The sequence below is a fragment of the Mesoplodon bidens genome (genome assembly GCF_964165515.1).
Source record: "Mesoplodon bidens genome assembly, chromosome: 3".
Taxonomy (NCBI): Eukaryota; Metazoa; Chordata; class Mammalia; order Artiodactyla; family Ziphiidae; genus Mesoplodon; species Mesoplodon bidens.
The window spans coordinates 15471120-15490736 of NC_138178.1; the positions used below are offsets into that span (position 1 = coordinate 15471120).

Sequence of the window (19617 nt, forward strand, 5' to 3'; positions counted from 1 at the left end):
TAAGCTGCATTTCTATTCCTGTTTCTTTGAGCCCTGGGGTTCTGCAGAGATATGTGGAAGGCAGCAGTGAAGAGCCAGGGCTTTCTGGCACTTACCCTAAGTTCAACAAGAATATCTCTGCTTCTCTCTGATGTACTTAATGGTTTCATATACAATATCTTATTTGAATATTATAACCCAAACCTATTGCCAAAAATTTAAAAAGGATTGATCTGGAAAGTTACTTCTACTAGAATAAAGACAATTAAGTTCACATTTCTCAAGCTAAATTGATAGTTTAGAAGACTCAGGAGTAAATATCCCCATGCATGGGTCTTGCACAGATTTTGTCAGTTCGGTCACAAATTTTTCTTGCTTTTTTTTTTTTTTTTTTTTGCAGTACGCGGGCCTCTCACTGCTGTGGCCTCTCCCGCTGCAGAGCACAGGCTCCGGACGCGCAGGCCCAGCGGCCATGGCTCACGGGCCCAGCCGCTCCGCGGCATGTAGGATCTTCCCAGTCCGGGCATGAACCCACGTCCCCTGCATCAGCAGGCAGACTCTCAACCACTGCGCCACCAGGGAAGCCCCAAATTTTTCTTTTTTTAAAATATATTTATGGGCTGGAAGGAGTTGTTTATTTGAGTTATCATAGGTTACTGACAAAGTTCAGTTTCAGAACTACCTATCAAAATTTATTGTCAAGTGGAACATAAAAATTTTTTTTAAGGCACCCCAAAGTACATTGCAGCACTATTTACAATACCCAGGACATGAAAGCAAACTAAATGTCCATCAACAGAGGAATGGATAAAGATGTGGTACATATATACAGTGGAATATTACTCATGCATAAAAAGAACAAAATAATGCCATTTGCAGCAACATGGATGAACCTAGAGATTGTCATACTGAGCGAAGTAAGTCGGACACAGAAAGCCAAATATCATATGATATCGCTTACATGTGGAATCTTTAAAAAGGATATAAATGAACTTATTTACAAAACAGAAGTAGAGTCACAGATATAGAAAACAAACTTATGGTTACCAGAGGATAAGGAGGGGGAGGGATAAACTGGGAGATTGGGATGACAGATACACACTACTATATATAAAATAGATAACTAATAGGAACCTACTGTACAGCACAGGGAACTCTACTCAATAATCTATAGTGACCTATATGGGAAAAGAATCTAAAAAAAGAGTGGATATATGTATATGTATAACTGATTCACTTTGCTGTACACCTGAAACTAACACAACATTGTAAATCAGCTATACTCCAATAAAAATTTAAAAAAAAAGAGTATGTATTTCCATTGACTAAAAATGCTGGATCTGAAAAATTAAAGTGATATTCCTCATTGAGCAATTCTTCCTGCTAGAACATTAATTCACACCTACAAATATTATTGAGGTGCCACTATAAGTAAGACATTATGCTTAGCACTTCCACTGGTGAGTGCAGGAGAGAAATTTTTAAAAACAGTAACCAAAACATATACAGCAACAAAAGCAAGATAACAACACAAAAATGATTAATGGTTCAAAATAATAATAAGAGAAATGTCATACAGCCAGACTTAGTTAGAAAAGCATTGGTATAGATAAGTATGAGAAAAATAAGAGATTCCTTTAGTATAGGGAAGTCTGTAAAGGGTGAAAGTAAGAATAGAGTCTTGAGATATGTTTTAAATTTTAATGTTTCTAGAGAATAGCCATTTAGCAGAGTGGGGATCAAGTCTACAGATTGGGAATCAATAAGTTTGATACTAGAACAGTGAGTAAAAGCAGTTTGCCTTGGACTGGGGAGTTTGTGTGAAGAGTAGGACAGACAAATCTAAAAAATGAGGCTGAAACCGGATTGTAGAAATGGCTAAGGTGCCAGGAGAAGAGATGATCTTTAAGCTTTTCCAAAGGGTGACATAATTTTAGGATATGTAATACATCAACAAGATAAATGATATTCCAAACCAAGTAAACTAAGAAATAGAATAATTTTCCAACTCTTATAAGATGAAGAGATGTTTGTAAAAAATGAAACTGTGAATATATACATGCCTCAATATATCCATGTATGTGTATGTATACATATTTTCTTATCATTGTTTTTCATTGCAAGGAGCTGAGGGACCATACAAGATAATAGTTTTATGGTTTTAAACAATATAATGTGTCAAAATTTGTATACAAAGATGATAGATACTCATCTACTTGTAAAGCATTATTTTGGACCCTTCTTCTCTCAGAAATACTAATCCAATCCATATTCCTTAACCTAATTTCCAGTGTGACTGAGAGCTTATTTTCAAGTTGACTGTACAATGAAGAGTTCTAACTTGTAAGCAGTATAAATGCTCACCTATGGCCCAAACAGCATTGAGACACATAAAAAGTATCTAAGAAAATAAATGGTTTCATTTGTAGAAAGTTTTACTTTTTCCTTTTTATTGAAAGTTTAGTTTACATAGTTAAAAATTGGCCTTTCACTTTATGAAATTTGAAACTAAAATCTTAGTTTCTGTGGCATTTTAAATTGTATAACATTAAAGTTAGTATTTATTAATTTCCTTTCAAAAGTGGGTTGAAAATAAATTATGTATGCAATGAATACTTATTGACACCTATACAGCAAAGGATTGAATGCAGCAAAGCAAATGGAATCATTCATTTCTTTTTATCCTCCATTATTAACACATACACAACAAAAACATTTTCCAATATTAGTCTAAATAAGTTATAAATAAAATTTATAGGAAGCTCAGGTTTCAAAATGTTACCCTGGACAGTACCTACTTTTGCCACATTCTCTTTCAAACATTGTGGTTTAATGTATATAAAAATACTTATTTCAATCTGTCATCATCCTAGAGGTTCATACTCTTTCTAATTGAAATAAGCTAAGTAACACAGAGAATTTTATGGCTTTTAGCTCATTCACTCAGGTAGATGATACATTAAAGATAAACAATTCATGAATGGCTCATTGGAGTTACTTCCATAAAGCAAAATCCCTTTTGAAGATTATAGTTGCTGTATAAGAAATATACAAAAAAGTAAGGCATGTATGACTATGGGTGTATATCCATTTACTACTAAAATGAAACTCATGTATGTAGCAGATTAAGGTTTCTAACAGCAAAGAAACTATGATCTTGGCCATGGGAATAAAGGCTACAAGCCCTTCAAGGCAGACACACACGTAGCATGGAGTAGGATGGATATGTATTCTATCCCTGAACTAAAACCAATCACTACTCTTATTGAAATATCTTAGCAGCTTAAATCATTTTAATAAAACTATAAATATAATTTAAAGTGGAAAGGATAATAATGTATTACATTTGTATTATGCATTTTACCATATTAATTCATTTAATTCTCCAATACCTCTGTAAAAAAAACTTAATCTCTATGATTTTAATGTTGAGTAAACTGAGGAACACTCTTGTTAGAAGCTGTCAAATGCAGAGGATCATCTTTACAGTGTGATAGAGAAGCACCAAAGGATGCTGAGATCATAGCTAACAAATTGAAAGCCCAATAATAAAACTGTTGATGATAAAGGCTGATCCACAAGTCTTAGGAGCATGATCCATTCCCAATCTTCAGAAGTGACACTCAACTTGATAAGACGTATTGACTACTACTGGAACATAAAGTTAGATAATAGGAAAACTATCCACTTCTCCATCTGTTTTTCCCATTATCTCTATTATTGATGGATAATGTGCCTCTCCTGAGCCATTCTCCATCTTCTCTCCCTGCTCTGAGCCCTGGCAGGTTGGACTCTAAGGATACATCAACGTGATTCTTTGCCTTCTAGCTTTGGTTGGGTTTGGTTGATAGGTAGCACCAGCAAGGGGATGATGCAGAGAGAAGAGACTATGAGGTTACCACTGGTTAGCAGCTCCATAACCAAATGCCACTCCTTTTATCAAGTAGCTCTCCTTGACTCTAGATTCAGGCAACTGTTCCCTCCTTTCACATCCTTTGTTCTATGGATGATAAAAGGCCCCACTGTTACTATTCCTTATGGTTTCCTTATGCATATTATTTCCCTAATAAATAATCCCTTTATTAAAACAATCTCAAATTATACAATATCAATGTGCCATCTATTTCTTGCTAGGATATTGACTGATACATCTGATGAAATCAAAATCTTCTTGATGAATAAATTGCTATCAGAGGAATATCAATGAGAAGAATGTTCCTGGTTTTGTGTTATTTTCCTATATAATTAAACCATACTTATTTTTCCATTTATTTTAGGGAAAGGAAATATTTTTGGTAAAGTATCACTTCAGTTTATAAAAAAAACCTGTTTCCAGTGGAAGGACATTAAATATGAATTATTTTTAAATTTGGACTTATCACATGCTTTGTTTAAGCATTTTGATTACTAAACATGTATTTTTGCAAGAATAAAAGGCTTTCAAATATCAATTGCTATCGATTTTCCTGCATAAAATTGCAAACTTCTCAGAATTCTATTCCTACAACATTTAAATATGTGCAAGCCTCACAAAACAAACAAACCAAAGAACCAAACCTCTTATTTTAGCCTATACCCCACTCAAAATGCCAACTTCTTGAAGTTCTCTGTAGCCGGTTTCCCTCTGCCATTTCCCATCTTCTCCACAAAAGACTGATATCACAATTCTGCCCTACCACTCCAAGCATGTTCTTGCTCCAAGACCACCAGCAACCATTTTTGCTCTTTCCCAGTCTGTATATTTTAGCCCTAATCTTACATGATCTCTCAGAAACATTTGAACCTTTGAATACTCTCTGATATGTAGGCTTTCTACCTTTAATTTAAGATCATCACTCTCTTTTGGTTGCCCTCCTATGTCTATGACCACATCTTTGTGTCTTTCGATGTTTGGTTTTTCTTAACTGTCCTTTAGGTGTTCCTTAGGATTCTGTCTGCCACCTTAGCTTTTTCCTCTCTCCATTATCTCATCTATATCCGCAGCTTGAATCATCGTATGCTGATAGCTATGTATCTTTATATATCTTCCTTTAGCTCATTCCTGAACTCCAGACATCCATTTATAAACGCATCCTGAACGTTTCATAGGGATGTGCCACAGATACCATAAATACAACATGTTTAAAAATGAAGCCACATTCTTACCCTAAGAGGTCCTTCTCCTATTTTTCCCAGCTCAAGGAATGGCTGATTAGCCATCTTGTTGCCCACATCAGAAACTTGGAAACTATTTTTGATTACTTTCTCCTCCTCTTCACTTGAATGTCCCTTAAATCTATTCATAATCTTACCTCATGCTATTAATCTACTCAATCCCTTTATATTTCCACTGTAACATCTCCTAACCAGTCCCGCATCCTCACTGCAATCCATTCCATGTACTACTTAAACACTTCTTCCTGGCATGATGGGGTGGACTCTTCAAGACCTAGTCCCTGCTTATCTCTCCCAACCTATTTCTGCAAAAGTCCCTGCACCACAAACTCTACTCTAGTTATATGAAATATGTTTCAATCAAACAACTTTTTCTCTATTCTTGGAACATTCTCCACTGGAATCAAGCATCTCTACTTGCCTAATGACTACCTGTCTTTCCAAATTTGTCTCTGCAATCATTTTTCTTGTTAAAATTTATAGACTCCCTAGCACCATAGTTAGGGAGTACCCTATGTTATTCAATAACACTGTTTTTATCTCTGTCACAGAACTTATCACATGGTATTCCAACTAGCACTAATCTCCTTCACTAATATGTAATGTATCTAACAACCTGAGCTTGTACTATGTCATGTCCATCTGGATCATCAATGTCCAATACAACATGTGGCATAAATTACATCCTTAATGAAGATTTGTGAATGAATGAATGAAGGAAGGAGGGAAGGAAGGAGAGTTTATAAAATACCATTCTAAATAAATAGGTGAGCCCAGAGGGAGGGAAAAAAAACTGTTATGTTTTCAATTGTTTGGTAAACTGTCACCATCAGTTGTTTTTATTCTGTAATTTTGCTCTAGCATTTTGTCCATGGTTTATTTTCATGCAATTTTCCCTACAGAGTCCCACCTCAATAAATATTTTGGACATGGAGAGAAGCAATTCTTTTACAATGCCGTCTATTCCTAATGTGGACTTATTTCCCCTTAGAAGCAGAATTTCACATATTGCTATCTCATCAAACACCAATTTTCCAACATATGTCTAAAAGTATAAGGATACAGTACCTTCCTAAGCTTCTCTTTAAATAGCATTGTTATTTGAAGTCAAATACCATATGACCATATTGAACTTAATCTGATGTCTATCAGCCAAATTCCATTAGAGCCTTGATGGGAACAGGGATAAGTAACCTGGCTTCCTCTTCCTCATTCACCTCCATTTATTTAACTTGCTCCTAAGAAAATATTATAAGACCTCACAAATTGGCTTTATTATAGAAAGAATATACATGTCGGAAATAACAGGGAGATAGAAAGCCAATCTCCAAACCTAAACCAGCAAAAGAAATTCACTGATTTAAGGCTAAAACCTTCAAAAATCCAAAAGTCATCTTCCTTTTCCTTTATTCATCTTCACATCTTTTCCAGTAGTTATCATAATTCTGGATGCCCACACAAAACAGGGCACTGAAATACCCTTCTATTTCTCCCAATATCCCCCTCTTACAGTTACCTTCCAAACTTTACTGCTCCCCCCCGCAAAAAAAAAGTGGCCACTAACATAGGGTTTATGGAGCTCTATCATTGCAGCCCAAATACAGTATGTTATAATGTGAAACCAAGCAAACAAGGAATTAGATAAAATGTTAGTGATGCTTTGACTCCACCATGATTATGTGCTCACCTTAAAAATTTGTGTAATTTTTATAATTACTTAATTAACACTCTTCCTTCCCTATCTGACATAGACTAATTATAATAAAGACAGAAGTTGACGGATGCAGGACTGGGAATTTTACACGCATTCTCTCAAATCTTCACAGCCCTGTAAGTTAGGTATTACATGGATGGTAAGACTGACTCAAATAATGTTGCCCAGATTGTACAGGTAGTAAGTGATAAGGTCAACCCTAATGTCCCACAGATTTACTTCTGCATTAACTCTTTCCGTTTTTTTTTTTTGTTTTTTTTTTTTATCTTTGGCTGCGCTGAGTCTCCGCCACTGGCGCTATGGCGCCCCCGACCGCGGCGAACACCCCTGCCATGGAGCATGGGCTCCAGGCGCATGGGCCCCAGCAGCTGTGACACGCAGGCTCTGCAGCTGTGGCACGCAGGCTCTGCAGCTGTGGCTGGCAGGCTCCAGAGCACAGGCTCAGCCGCCACGGCGCATGGGCCAAGCCGCTCGGCGGCATGCGGGATCCTCCTGGACCAGGGCCCGAACCCACGTCCCCCGCACTGGCAGGCGGACCCCCATCTGCATTAACTCTAATGATATAACATCTACCCAGGTCCAGGTCCTTCCCCTTGCTACATCTATTCACTACAATGGATATTTGCCCATTTGCTCGAGCCATCTTCATGAACATTTATGGTGGGAAGAAATTATAATTACATGTCTTCAAACCATTCCCACAAACATTTGTTAAAAAGATAATGGATACATAAGAGCATCCCCTACGTGAATGACCCAGTTGTAAATAAAAAAGGAAATCACACACATTTAACGGAGATTAGTGTGACTACCAACAAAATGTTTCCAGAAATGCTAAGCAAAGACAATATGCTTTGTTTAGCAGTATAACACAAGCAACTATGTTACTTATGATACGATCATGGAAACACTCTAGAGAACTTTGTTTTATCTGTCATGTTCTCTCTATCATTTCCAAACAGCATTTTTCCCCTGGCACACTGAGTGAATGAAAATAACTCACAGCAGCCGGATTCGTCTTCATTAAAGTGACAGTCAGGCACTCCATCACATAGCAGAAAGGATGGGATACACTCGTTGGTAGAGCACTGGAACTTCATCTGACCACAGAGCTGAGGAGGGGGGCTGAGAGAACAATCCATTTCATCAGATCCATCTATGCAGTCTTCCTGTCCATTACACTTCCCTGAGAGGGGCACACACTGGAGTGTGTAGGCACAAGAAAACTGATCAGCTTCACACGGTGACGGCTGTATTGTGACAGGACCTAAAAAGAGAGTGAGTCATTTTCACATGAGGGGAGGTATCTCTCTGTCTAGTGTTGAAACATTATAGGATACTCTCATTCTCACATAAACATGAAACATTTAGCTAATTTAAGTAAATCAATTTTCTATTAGGAGTAATATGAACTCTAACAAAACAGGCCAACATGATTAGAGAATACACCTTATCTTAACCTCAGAAACATTTATATAAAGGGCATCATTACTGTGAAAAAATGACACTTTCAAATTAAAGAAGAAATTTTGATTCATGCTCTTAAATTTGACCATCAGATTTTCCTTGAGGAGTAAAGATACTTTTATACAGTAAGTTAGGCACTTTGAAAAGTTGCAATCGCAATTTTAAAATTTAAGTAAATTGGCATTATGTCATTATATCAGTATACAGTTTAGTAACTGTTTCTTAGTGGCCTCAGCTAGGGGAATTTGGCTCCTGAGAACTTGGGGAGGACGGAATCACAGAACTGAGGTCTGCTACGGTTTTGTCACACTGCTCTTTGCCCTTGAGTCATGATCACATTTCAAAGGTCTAAAAAGTGCAGATATGTGTAGCCATATCTAAAGTGCAGATGCAATCATAGTTTAAGCTAAGATATTACACTAGTGAGAATCTTCAAGATAATGTGATTCACACCCAACCAACCCATTTTATAGATGAGGATACTGAGGCTCATAAATTTTTAGCATCCAAAGACATGATGTAAATTTAATGAGCTTTTATCATGTGAAACTATTCCATAGCAATGGTTTAAGTCATCACTTAAAGCATGAGCAAAGAGTGTTGACTTGCTGCTGTTTCTAGAGGTCAGGGGATATCTGTGAACATACAGGATTGCACTAATTTGCTGGAACATTATTAGTGGAACAGTTCTTATACTTCGTATCATCTCTGGGACAGATATTGACGGGCTCATCAGTATTTTAAGGGAAAAGAAAATCGAAAGTAGTGGGGACCAGTTCAGGAATACCTTATTTTGTGTTTTTTACATTTTAAAACTACTATTATTTATGGATAATATAAAAATGATTTGTTTTATACATAAGGATGGTGGTGTGAATTCATTTTAGAAATGAAATTTAAAAGTTACTCTCCCTTACCACTCACTCAGTAGTGGTGACATATCTAGAATATATTTAAATTCAAACTCCGTGATGAAAGTCATGTATATAAGACAATCTTTGTTCATGGAATTAAGCATATTTAAGTAGGAGAGGGATAAATGTATGACTTTGAGATGTTTGTGTCATGTTCTTATTTAACTACCTAAGCCATAGCAGTGCATACAACTGCAGTGTTCCAATGGAAACATTCTGAATTCAAACTTAGAAAGTAAATTGGATTTCAATTTTTATAAATTTATAAGTATAACATATATATATCTTTTGACATTTAACTATTTAACCATGGTCAAATAGTTTCTCTTCATTCTTTTTATTAATCTCACATTGAATATAGGGCAGACATCCTTACTTTCATTTTTTTCTCAAATATTTTATGGACTAAACTTTCATCTTTATATACTCACCTCAAGGTTGAACCTCAACTGTAGGTTGAAAAGGCTGAATAAACGTTTTGCATGTGATGAAAATCTAGAACCAACCTTAGTGATACACCTATTACTTAGCTAAGCTAAGGTACCAATCTTTTGTGACAAAACACAAGGGAATAATTTTCTCTATTTCAAGACAAGCTTCTCGCCTTATTCAAAATGAGTTGCATGTGTGTGTTCCTTTATATTTTTGCTTACATCAGATATGCAAAGTAAAGTTCTCTCTTTTATTTGGAGGCAGCAATTCTGTTAAATTCTAGAATCATTTATATCAAAAGATATTCAAACTCACTTTTTCTAGGTCCTTCTTTACAAGAAACCTGGTGGGCTTTATTGTCTGTAGTGGATTCTGTCTTGCAATGTCTGGAGTTTTCTATCAAGGCCCTCATGCCCCCAGCTGCTGGGAGGTTACCAGATGACAGCTCACAGCTGAGTCTACCTCTAGGATTTTCCCTCTAAAGTCACACAGCCTCCCAGGATCGGCTCCCTTCATTGGCAAATTGGGGATAAGATGGTCCAGCCCCTATGCATCAGTTTGGGACCAGTGCAGCTCCCGAGCTCCCCATGGCATCAGCCTGAGACCCCCTATGGCACCTGTATCAGAGTTCAACCCTCCCTCTGCCCAGCCCTGCTTCCTTCACTTCACAGGGGTTGTTCCTGGGAGAATTTCCAATAAACCTTTTGCGTAGGAATCAGGGCCTCAGAGTTCACTTCCCTGGGAAGCTAAGATACTATCCCACCACCAAAATGCATCTTGTTTTAAATTAAATGCCCTCCCCACACTGTCGAATCACTTCTCAAATTTTTCCGTGGAAATACTTTTGATGCAAGAGGAACTTGAACTTGCACCCCTAAAGGGAGTCTAGGTAGACCCTTAGCCAGAAGTAGTTCTCCATAAGCTCAACATTTCTTTTAAGTCTCTTGTTTTATCTGATGAAAATTCTACATTCTACGACATAGGACATTCAAGCCTTTTCACTATAAAAGACTTCCTCCAGGAATTCAAATAAAATGAATACTCTTGGAAGATGTACTATGTATATCTTCTGAATTGAATGCCTTCTACTGCATACCCTCTTTGAGAAGTTAAGGTTTCCCTAAAATTTTAATATTAACGTGTTTATTCTTGGGTATCACCCAGGGAGTTACCTAATTAAGACAGTTAATGTCTTTCTCATATAATTCTATAAAAAATGAACGATATTAATTATTCTCTTTTATAACCTGAAAAAGGTTAGCACCACCTTAAATGCATATTACTAAGTGAAAACAGTCAATCTTAAAAGCCTACATATTGTCTGACTCCAGCTATATGATATTCTGGAAAAGGCAAAACAGTGGATATTGTAAAATGGTCGTTGGTTACCCAGAGATGGTAGAAAAGAAGGGAGGAACAAGGCGGGGGGGTGGTGGTTTAGAGCTGTAAAACTCTTCTTTATGGCTCTGTAATGGTGGATACATGCCATGGCACAGACTGAATGTTTACATCCCCCCCAAATTTCGTATGTTGAGACATAATTCCCAATGTGATGACATTTGGAGGTGGGGTTTTGGGAGCTGATTAGGTCATGAGAGTAAAGCCCTCATGAATGCAATTAGTGCTCTTATTAAAACTGGCCCTTGCCCTTTCCACTTTGTGAGGACCCAGCAAGAAGGTACTGTTTAGGAAATAGTTTTGCACCAGACACCAAATCTGCCAGCATATTCGTCTTGGACTTTCTAGCCTCCAAAACTATGAGAAAGAAATATTTGTTGTTTGTAGGCATCCAAGTCTATGATATGCCGTTACAGCATTCTGAACAAATTAAGACATGCCATTATACATTTGTCAAAACTCACAGAAATTATAATACCAAGAGTGAATGCTAATGTAGACTATGGGCTTTGGGTGACAGGGATGTGTCAGTGTTGATTAGTGAGCTGTAACAAACATAACATTATGGTGCTGGAAGGTTGATTATGGGGGAGGCAGGTATACCCAAACTCTCTGTAATTTACACCTAATTTTGCTGTGAACTGAAAACTGTTTTAAAAAATAAAATGTGTGTGTGTGTGAATCTCAGCACCAATATCCCTCAGAATCTACATTCTAGCCCAAGCTCTTCACTAGTGATGGAAAGGGTGGAGGAGAGACACAGGGCAGTGGATGTTGGGTTACCTGCAACATGAAGCTGTGATGGAGCTCGTTCTCTCCCCCAACACACAGAGGCTGCAGACTCGAAAGAAAATCAAGAGTATATTTTCTGTGCTAGGGAAAATCAAGAGCTGAAGAAGCAGAAATACTAAGAGGTCCCCAAAGAGTTATCATTGTTACTCAGCATCAATATTTGCCACAATGATAGTGAATTCCTTCCTAACTCTGAATAGTGATACCACTGCAAATGTCTGAAATTGTATAAATGAAGAATTTTCTGCCTTCATATAACCTTAAATAATCTAAAACATACATGAATGTGGAAACATATACAAAAATATGAAATGTTAGAGCAGTTGCTGGTCATTTCTTTCTTGTCATGAGGCCTGGAACCCAGAGATACCCCAGAGGATAAGAGATATATTCCTCTTTTATCATCTCCAGATGGCCCTACACTATATTTCCTGGTCTGACATATCTGTGCTGGTATGGCCTCTTTTATATGCAATGTTGGGCCAGGTTATGTACTTGACTTAATTTAATGCTATTGTTCACTGATAGCTCTATTCCATATTAACTGAACTTTATTTAATAGTCAAAGAATTCCCCAAATGTTAAACTCTTAACTTCTACTTTAGGGCCAATATTATTAAATAATTCCCCTTTTAATTCCTGCTTCACATTGCTTCCAAAATACATTTCCTAAAGGAAGAATCCTGTTCAAAACTGGTTCTCCAATGCCTCACAGGGTGGTCTGCTGTCCTTACCAGATTAAGGTCCACTGTCCTGTGGTTATTCAGTGACCTAACTCCTGACTCAGCCTCACCTGTATTCTCCCAATAAAGCCTAAAATTGCAGAGGAAATCATGACTGTTTCCATTATGACTGTATTGTACTCTTTGCCGGCTGGGATGGGGTAGGAAGGAGAACGCTGTTGTCATTCCTGTGAGTGGGAAGGTTTTCACTTACAGATATCATGAGTGGGTGTTTTGGCGCCTAAGATTACATCTTTGTCTCAGTGTAGAAGGCTTGAGATGGAGAGTGGGAAGCTGTCTCTTCATCACACACCACAAATATACACAATTGAAGGAAATCTAAGAGTCTTAGGCAATCTGTCTGTGAGAGAATATTGCCGAATTTCAAGTACACTTTGGGGACACCTGTTTTACATGTCTCAGGCAAGTGAAAGGAGAGAGAGGCAGGTACTGAGATGAAGATATCAAGGTGGGCAGTAGAGAAGACCACTCAGGAGTTAGACGTGGTGGTCTCTCAGAGATCTCCCAGCTGTATTGTCTCGACTGCCTCGATGAAAGAGAAACTAGAGAAAGTGGCTGTGATACCCCATAACTTCCAGTTAACAGGGCATTGGCACTAAACACAAATACATACAACTATGTTTAACTTCATATTAACTTCTGAGGAATATGAATAAGTAGCTTTACCTAAAGTTTGGAGTGTTCTACATGATTGAATTAGTTTTACTTTTAAAACCACATGATTTTAAGACTAATTTCTGCCTTTCTAATAAAATAATTTAAAATGTACAGCTGTATAGCTGAAACTAACACAACACTGTAAATCAACTATACTCCAATAAAAATTGAAAAAAAAGAAATACACTTGAAGTCAAAAAGAACTACTAGAAATAGTAGTTCATTCATTGCTTAATAATGAAAAAAATGATTTATTGAGAAGATAAAGAAAATGATTACTTTAATGTGTGTAGGGTAATATTGCCCCATATGAAACCCTACATGAGGCATACCCAGCTAACATTACCTTAATTACATTGTAATCAGAAAGAGCAGAAAGGGCAAAATGCAAGACCTGGATATTTTAGCACTTGAACTGACCTCTTAATTGATCAATCATCTGCTCCATCGGGCAGAGAAGACCAACCATGGGCCTGTCATTCCTTTAGACCCCTTTTAATCAAAAACTGGTTATTTCTCTAAACTCATGCTTTCTATTTTGACCAAGTTTATATTAGTGAAAATGATAACTCATACATATAAACCTATTTATTTACTCTTTGTTAAGCCAAGAAACTTGTTTTTTGTTTTCTATTTTCCCATTTCCAACTATTTCCACAAAGAGTAACTGGCCTTTTCTAGGTAAAATGTTCTCATATGCCAATAAGATGCTCTCAGAAAAACTGGTCATTCTGTTGAAGTCACTTGTTTTCAATGAAAAAAAAAACTTTTCTTAAAACAGGTTTTTTTAGTGAAGCAGTGTCACTTTCTTATTTTATTTCTTAGGCAACGAACAAACAAGCTTGTTTTCATAAAGTCTGAATGTTTTCCAGATAACAACATATGTGTTCCAGGGAATCAGGAAACCCATAATAGAAGCAGACTTTAATAGCCCAAGAGAACAAAACAGGCCCAGATTGACCTTGGCTATTGAAAAACTCCCAGAATCCCTCAGACACACTTGGTCTGGTAAAACACTGGCCTGCTGAATATTTCCAAGTAAAAAGAAAAGAGTCAGCAAAGGTTATGATAATTTTCAAAAATGACTATATGGTAGACAAATGACTAACTCACCATACCATATTTTGTTTTAAATATACATATATATTTATATACTATGGATACATAAATATATATGATTATGTGGTAAACATCATTGTTCATATAAAAGCATTCACCTTTAAGACAGTGTTGGGACAGTGAACTGTGGTTTATCTTCACATTCAATATGAGGAACTTGTCAAACCCAGGCTAATGGAGTATGGTTCCTACTGGGACTGATTTTTCCATGGTTGTCATTTAGATTTCTTCCCCCTAATTCAATAAAATTCCTTCCAGCCTGAAGATCAGCAGGAAATCCAATAAGAACCACCTCACAGTATAACAGACAAGCTCCACCAAATGTAGTTAAGAGGGAATCCAGATCTTACTCCCATAAGCCTGCTTGGTATTAGCTTTTAATGCCATTTTCCAGTTCTTGTGTTTTTTCCTTCTAATCTAATGTCCCTTCCAGGAATAAAAGGGAATTATCCCATCATTTGACAAACTGGGAGGACTTCATGGACTCGGACTCGAAATAATAGATTTAAAACCTAATAATATTCTATAAGCCAATAAGCGAATCAGGATTGACTGATAATCATTTTCATTCAGCTTTTTGTACATTCATCACTATTTGTTTAAAAATTAGGCCCATGAATCACTAACTGAATCAAAATTATAAAAATGACCCATGCGTTAAAACCATGTTCTAAATCATTTATCTACAGTGCTATATCTCTTCCGATATAAAATGGATATCTACTCTATATCATATACTTATTTCAAATTTATATTTTTATCAATCAACCTAAAGTTAAAGATACTCATACTCACTAAAATTTTCTTTAAAAGACAAGATAATGACAATGGAGATTTTTCAATGGAGAGGAACTGAAAATGACAGAAAACAAGCTACACATATCACAAAATACCATGTAAGATATATTACAGGAGAGCTGCAAACTTAAGGCCTTAACAATCTGGAACAGAGTTTGGTTTCCTGCTGGGAATATTAAGGATAAATTCATGAAGAAGGTGGCTTTTGCTCTGCCCCTGAAAGTGAAAAAGGATTTACACAAGAGGAGATAAAGGGCAGGGCATCTCCAGCCTGACAGCAATAAGATTAAAGTCAATGAGATGAGAGGACAGAATATGGGACATGACTAGAGAAAGGCAAGAGGTCCTATTTTAAGGGATCATTTCATAACCAGAATCAGAGAGATAAGACAGGAGCTGCGACAAAGGATAAGAAACATATTCAGTAGGCAATTGAGAGCCTCTAAGCATTTTTCTTCTTTATAACTTGTATGAATTTATGTATTTTGATTAGTCTCAGTTTTATTTCATCTCTCACCATTGGAGTATAGATAGAAGATTTATTGTTTCTGGTCAGCTTTGTAAATTAGTTGAAATGGTTGCAGAATATTCAAGCTCGATTATGATTTTTTAAAAAAGAAGAGGAATGGTTGTCAGCCAGAGGTGGCTGATGTGGAAATTAGAAATGAAAGTGTAACTTACAAGACTCTGAAGTGTAGACATATGATTTGGGCTTGGTCAACAGTATGCTTCCAACCAGCTCCTTTAATTTTAAGGGAGTGACAAAGGGACGATTAGAGATTACTCATAATGGTGGCAGAAAAGTAGATAGCCCAGCTCTGAAGGAAGTATTCATAGGCAGTGGACTTAGGTAGTTTCAACCTCTGGTTTACTCAGTCTTACTCACTTCCCACTTATTTTTCTGTCTTAGATTCTTAGTTTTACATTTAATTTTTGGAGCAATCCAATATTCTTTCAATAAACTTATTTTCTGCCTTTAAGTTAGCCCGAGTCAGGTTCTGTTGCTTGCAATAAAAAATTCTTTTTGTTATCGTGGTGAATAAGAAAAATGCAAGGTCTACTTTTCTGGAACTTACACTCTAGTAGGGACTAGAAGATTAAGTTGGTAGTTACGTGTGTGTGTGTGTGTGTGTGTGTGTGTGTGTGTAAATTAGATAAATCTGTTATGCAGCCATAACAGGGATTCCGATGAGTAATAAGAAGGCCTTGAAGTAGAGTTTGAGCTGTAAAATGGAACTGAGGGGGAAAAAAGAAGGCAGAATCTCTGGTTTCAAAGTGGATATTGAGAAAAAGATAAAGGCACTAAAAAATTGATGACATCTCTTTATGGTTCATAACCAAGAGGTTTTTGAGGCTTTTTAAAAAATATAAACTCATATAAATGATACACATATCCTTATTATGAGATAAGTTTTCATTAGCAACCTCTTCATCCATTATGAGAAGTAAATGTGCTCATTCTTTGCCCTGGACCACAGCCATAGTTTACACTCCTCTGTCCAGCTGGGAGGAAAGGAGCATCATTAACCCTAAGGTTCCTTCCTCTGACGTGTGTGTATGGCAGCCTGTTGTACTGCTTCACCAAAGCTGACTGTGTGCTTTTCTTCTCAAATACACCTTCAGTGAAGTCATACTGGCAACCTGAAATTAACCATGCTGGGGTATTTAACCAAGGAAATAGGGAAATGCTACACATCAGGGATTTTTTCCCCCTTGAGAGCTAGTCTACCAACACACCACTGAATATTTTTTATGAATATTCATTGATGGCTCAATAAGTTACTTCCATATACTTGATGCTGCCTTCAAGTTAAATGAAATCATCTTAGAACTATAGTTTTAGAGCTGAGAGAGTTTCAGATGCACTTTATAATATTTTAAGCTTCCACGTATGCATCATTATCCCAATATGTCCTTAGTTTGTAAATTCTTGGAGAGCTGGTGATAATATTATAGGCACATATGTCCTTCCAATCTAAATATAGGGCAGCACAGAGTAGATTCTCAACTTTGACTAAATGAAGGGCAGACTTACTCAAGTTCACAAATACAGCAAGTAGCAAGAAGTCTTCTGTGTCTTCCTGCAATGACATTTCTGCCATAACCCTAGATCCCTTTGACCTCCCTCCTCATTCTCTCTGGACTCTCTTCTTTTCTATGTCATTCTCTATGCCTTCCTTCTGACTTCCTAATCCTCTTTTACAAACCAACTCCCATATGATCATAAGACGGTAGACCTGAAGGGGACTTAAGAGATTGTCTATATCATTTCCCTGATGACAAAACATGGTCTAAGGAGTTTAAATTAGTTTCTTAAAATTATACAAGTATTTAGTGATACAGTCATGATTTAGACTCATGTCTCCAAAGTTTTAGTATAGTTGTCATCTTTCTATCACTCAATATAGCCACACAGAATCTATTGGATTCTCTCTGTGTCTCTCTTTGCCTCTGTCTCTGTCTCTCTTACCTCCCAACAAGGGTTTGAAAATAAGACTGGAGGCAGAGTTCACTGGTGGTAGTGAAAGGAGGTACCATATGTTGATAAATTCAGTTGATGACTTTTACTTATTCATCTACTCATTTGACATATTTCTTTATTCATAGGACATGTTTATTGAGTATCTCCTATATAACAAGACTCTTCTAGGCATGTAGAATACATCACTGAAGATGATATAAATGATGAAGATGATGAAAACAGACAAATGTCTCCATCTTTAAATATTTGCATTCAAGAGAATATACCTGTCCTGGAAATGCTCCAGAGTAATACTTGCTGCTCAGATTCAGAGATGTGAAACAAGAATGAAAATCTCTATTCCAGAATTACGTGAGAGCCACTGTCATTTAGCAGTGATAATATAAACAAGGAGAACTTGTGGCCACTTATTCCCCTTGAATGCCTTATGAATTTCATTATTCGTTTGGCACCTTGCTAGTTGCTGTCGTTTTAAATTTACCAAGTCAATTTAAAAAAGGATGCCCTAGGATAATATTTCTATTCTTTGGAATTGCGTTCACTTTCTGAAGATCATTTTCTTTCAATTTAACAAAAAAATCTAGTTGGAAAGTTTGTTCATAAAGTTAATCCCTAAAACTGGAGTTTTCTTAGATTTAAAATCCATAGTAGCATCCCTTGTTATTTACTGTGTATTTAAATAATGGAGCATCAGACTCAGTACATTTCAATTAGGAATGTTAATTAGTAGAAGACAAGATGTTGCAGAATTATTCTTAGGATTTTTTTTGCCTGAAATAGCTCATGCTTTACAAAACAGTAGTAAAGTCATGGATGTAGAAAACAAACTTATGGTTACCAGGGGATAAGTGGGGGGAGGGATAAATTGGGAGACTGGGATTGACATATATACACTACTATATATAAAATAGATAACTAATAAGAACCTGCTGTATAGCACAGTGAACTCTACTCAATACTCTATAATGGTCTGTGTGGAAAGAGAATCTAAAAAATAAGGAGTGGATATATGTATATGTATAACTGATTCACTTTGCTGTACACCTGAAGCTAACACAACACTCTTAATCAACTACATCCAATAAAAATTTTAAAAAATTAGTTACTGCAACTCTTTTCAGGAAAGACACATTTCCTAAATCTTGATAATAATCATTTCATGGATAAGAAAAATGGGGTCAAATGGGTAGTAAGTGTTTTAATGACAATTTGAACCCACTTCTTTGTTATAAAGTAGACATCAGTGTTCCCAGTTGTATTAGTTTCCTAGGGCTGCCATAACAAAGTACCAAAAACTGGATGGCTTAAAATGATAGACATTTATTCTCTCACAGTTGCATAGGCCAGAAGTCTGAAATTCAAGGTGCTGACAGAGACACACTATCTCTGAAGGCTCTAGGGGAGAACCCAGTCCATTCCTTTCTCTTAGCTTCTGGTTTTCCTGGCCATCCTTGTCATGCCTTTACTCAGAGATGCATCACTTCAATCTCTGCCTCCTTCATCACATGATGTTCTTCTTGTGTGTCTGTTGCTGTGTCCCTTCTCGTCTCCTTAGAATGACACCAATCATATTATATTAAGGGCCAACCCTATTCCAGTATGACCTCATCTTAACTCGCATCTTAATTACATCTGCAAAGACCTTACTTCCAAATAAGCTCACATTTTGAGGACCTGGGGAGGCCATGGATTTGAAGAAGGACACTATTCAACCCAGAACACCAAAATAATCTGCTTCCTACCTATCATTCCCCTTCCAGCTGTGTCTACTGGTATTTGCCCCCTTATGAGACTCCTGAAAAAAATTCTGTAGATATGCATCATATCTTCAAGTATGCTACATTTTCTCACTCACTGTTGCTTCAAATACTGTACAATGTCTTGTATAGTTTTAAAGGCAGCAATGTCCTACCATCCCTGTAAAATGTTTCTTCACCAGGGAGAAAAATGTGTTCCTTCTTGTTTCAA

At 36.7% G+C, this 19617-nt stretch overlaps 1 protein-coding gene across 1 annotated transcript in view; it reads right to left on the reverse strand.

Annotated features, from left to right (window-relative positions):
* Positions 1–19617, reverse strand: part of MALRD1 (MAM and LDL receptor class A domain containing 1) — a gene marked incomplete at both ends in the record, with an annotated part of 607751 nt that overhangs the window by 98924 nt on the left and 489210 nt on the right. The window contains one exon of the mRNA XM_081226990.1: positions 7851–8114. Within this exon, the coding sequence (XP_081083116.1) occupies positions 7851–8114 (264 nt within the window). The remainder of the gene's footprint in view (positions 1–7850; positions 8115–19617) is intronic.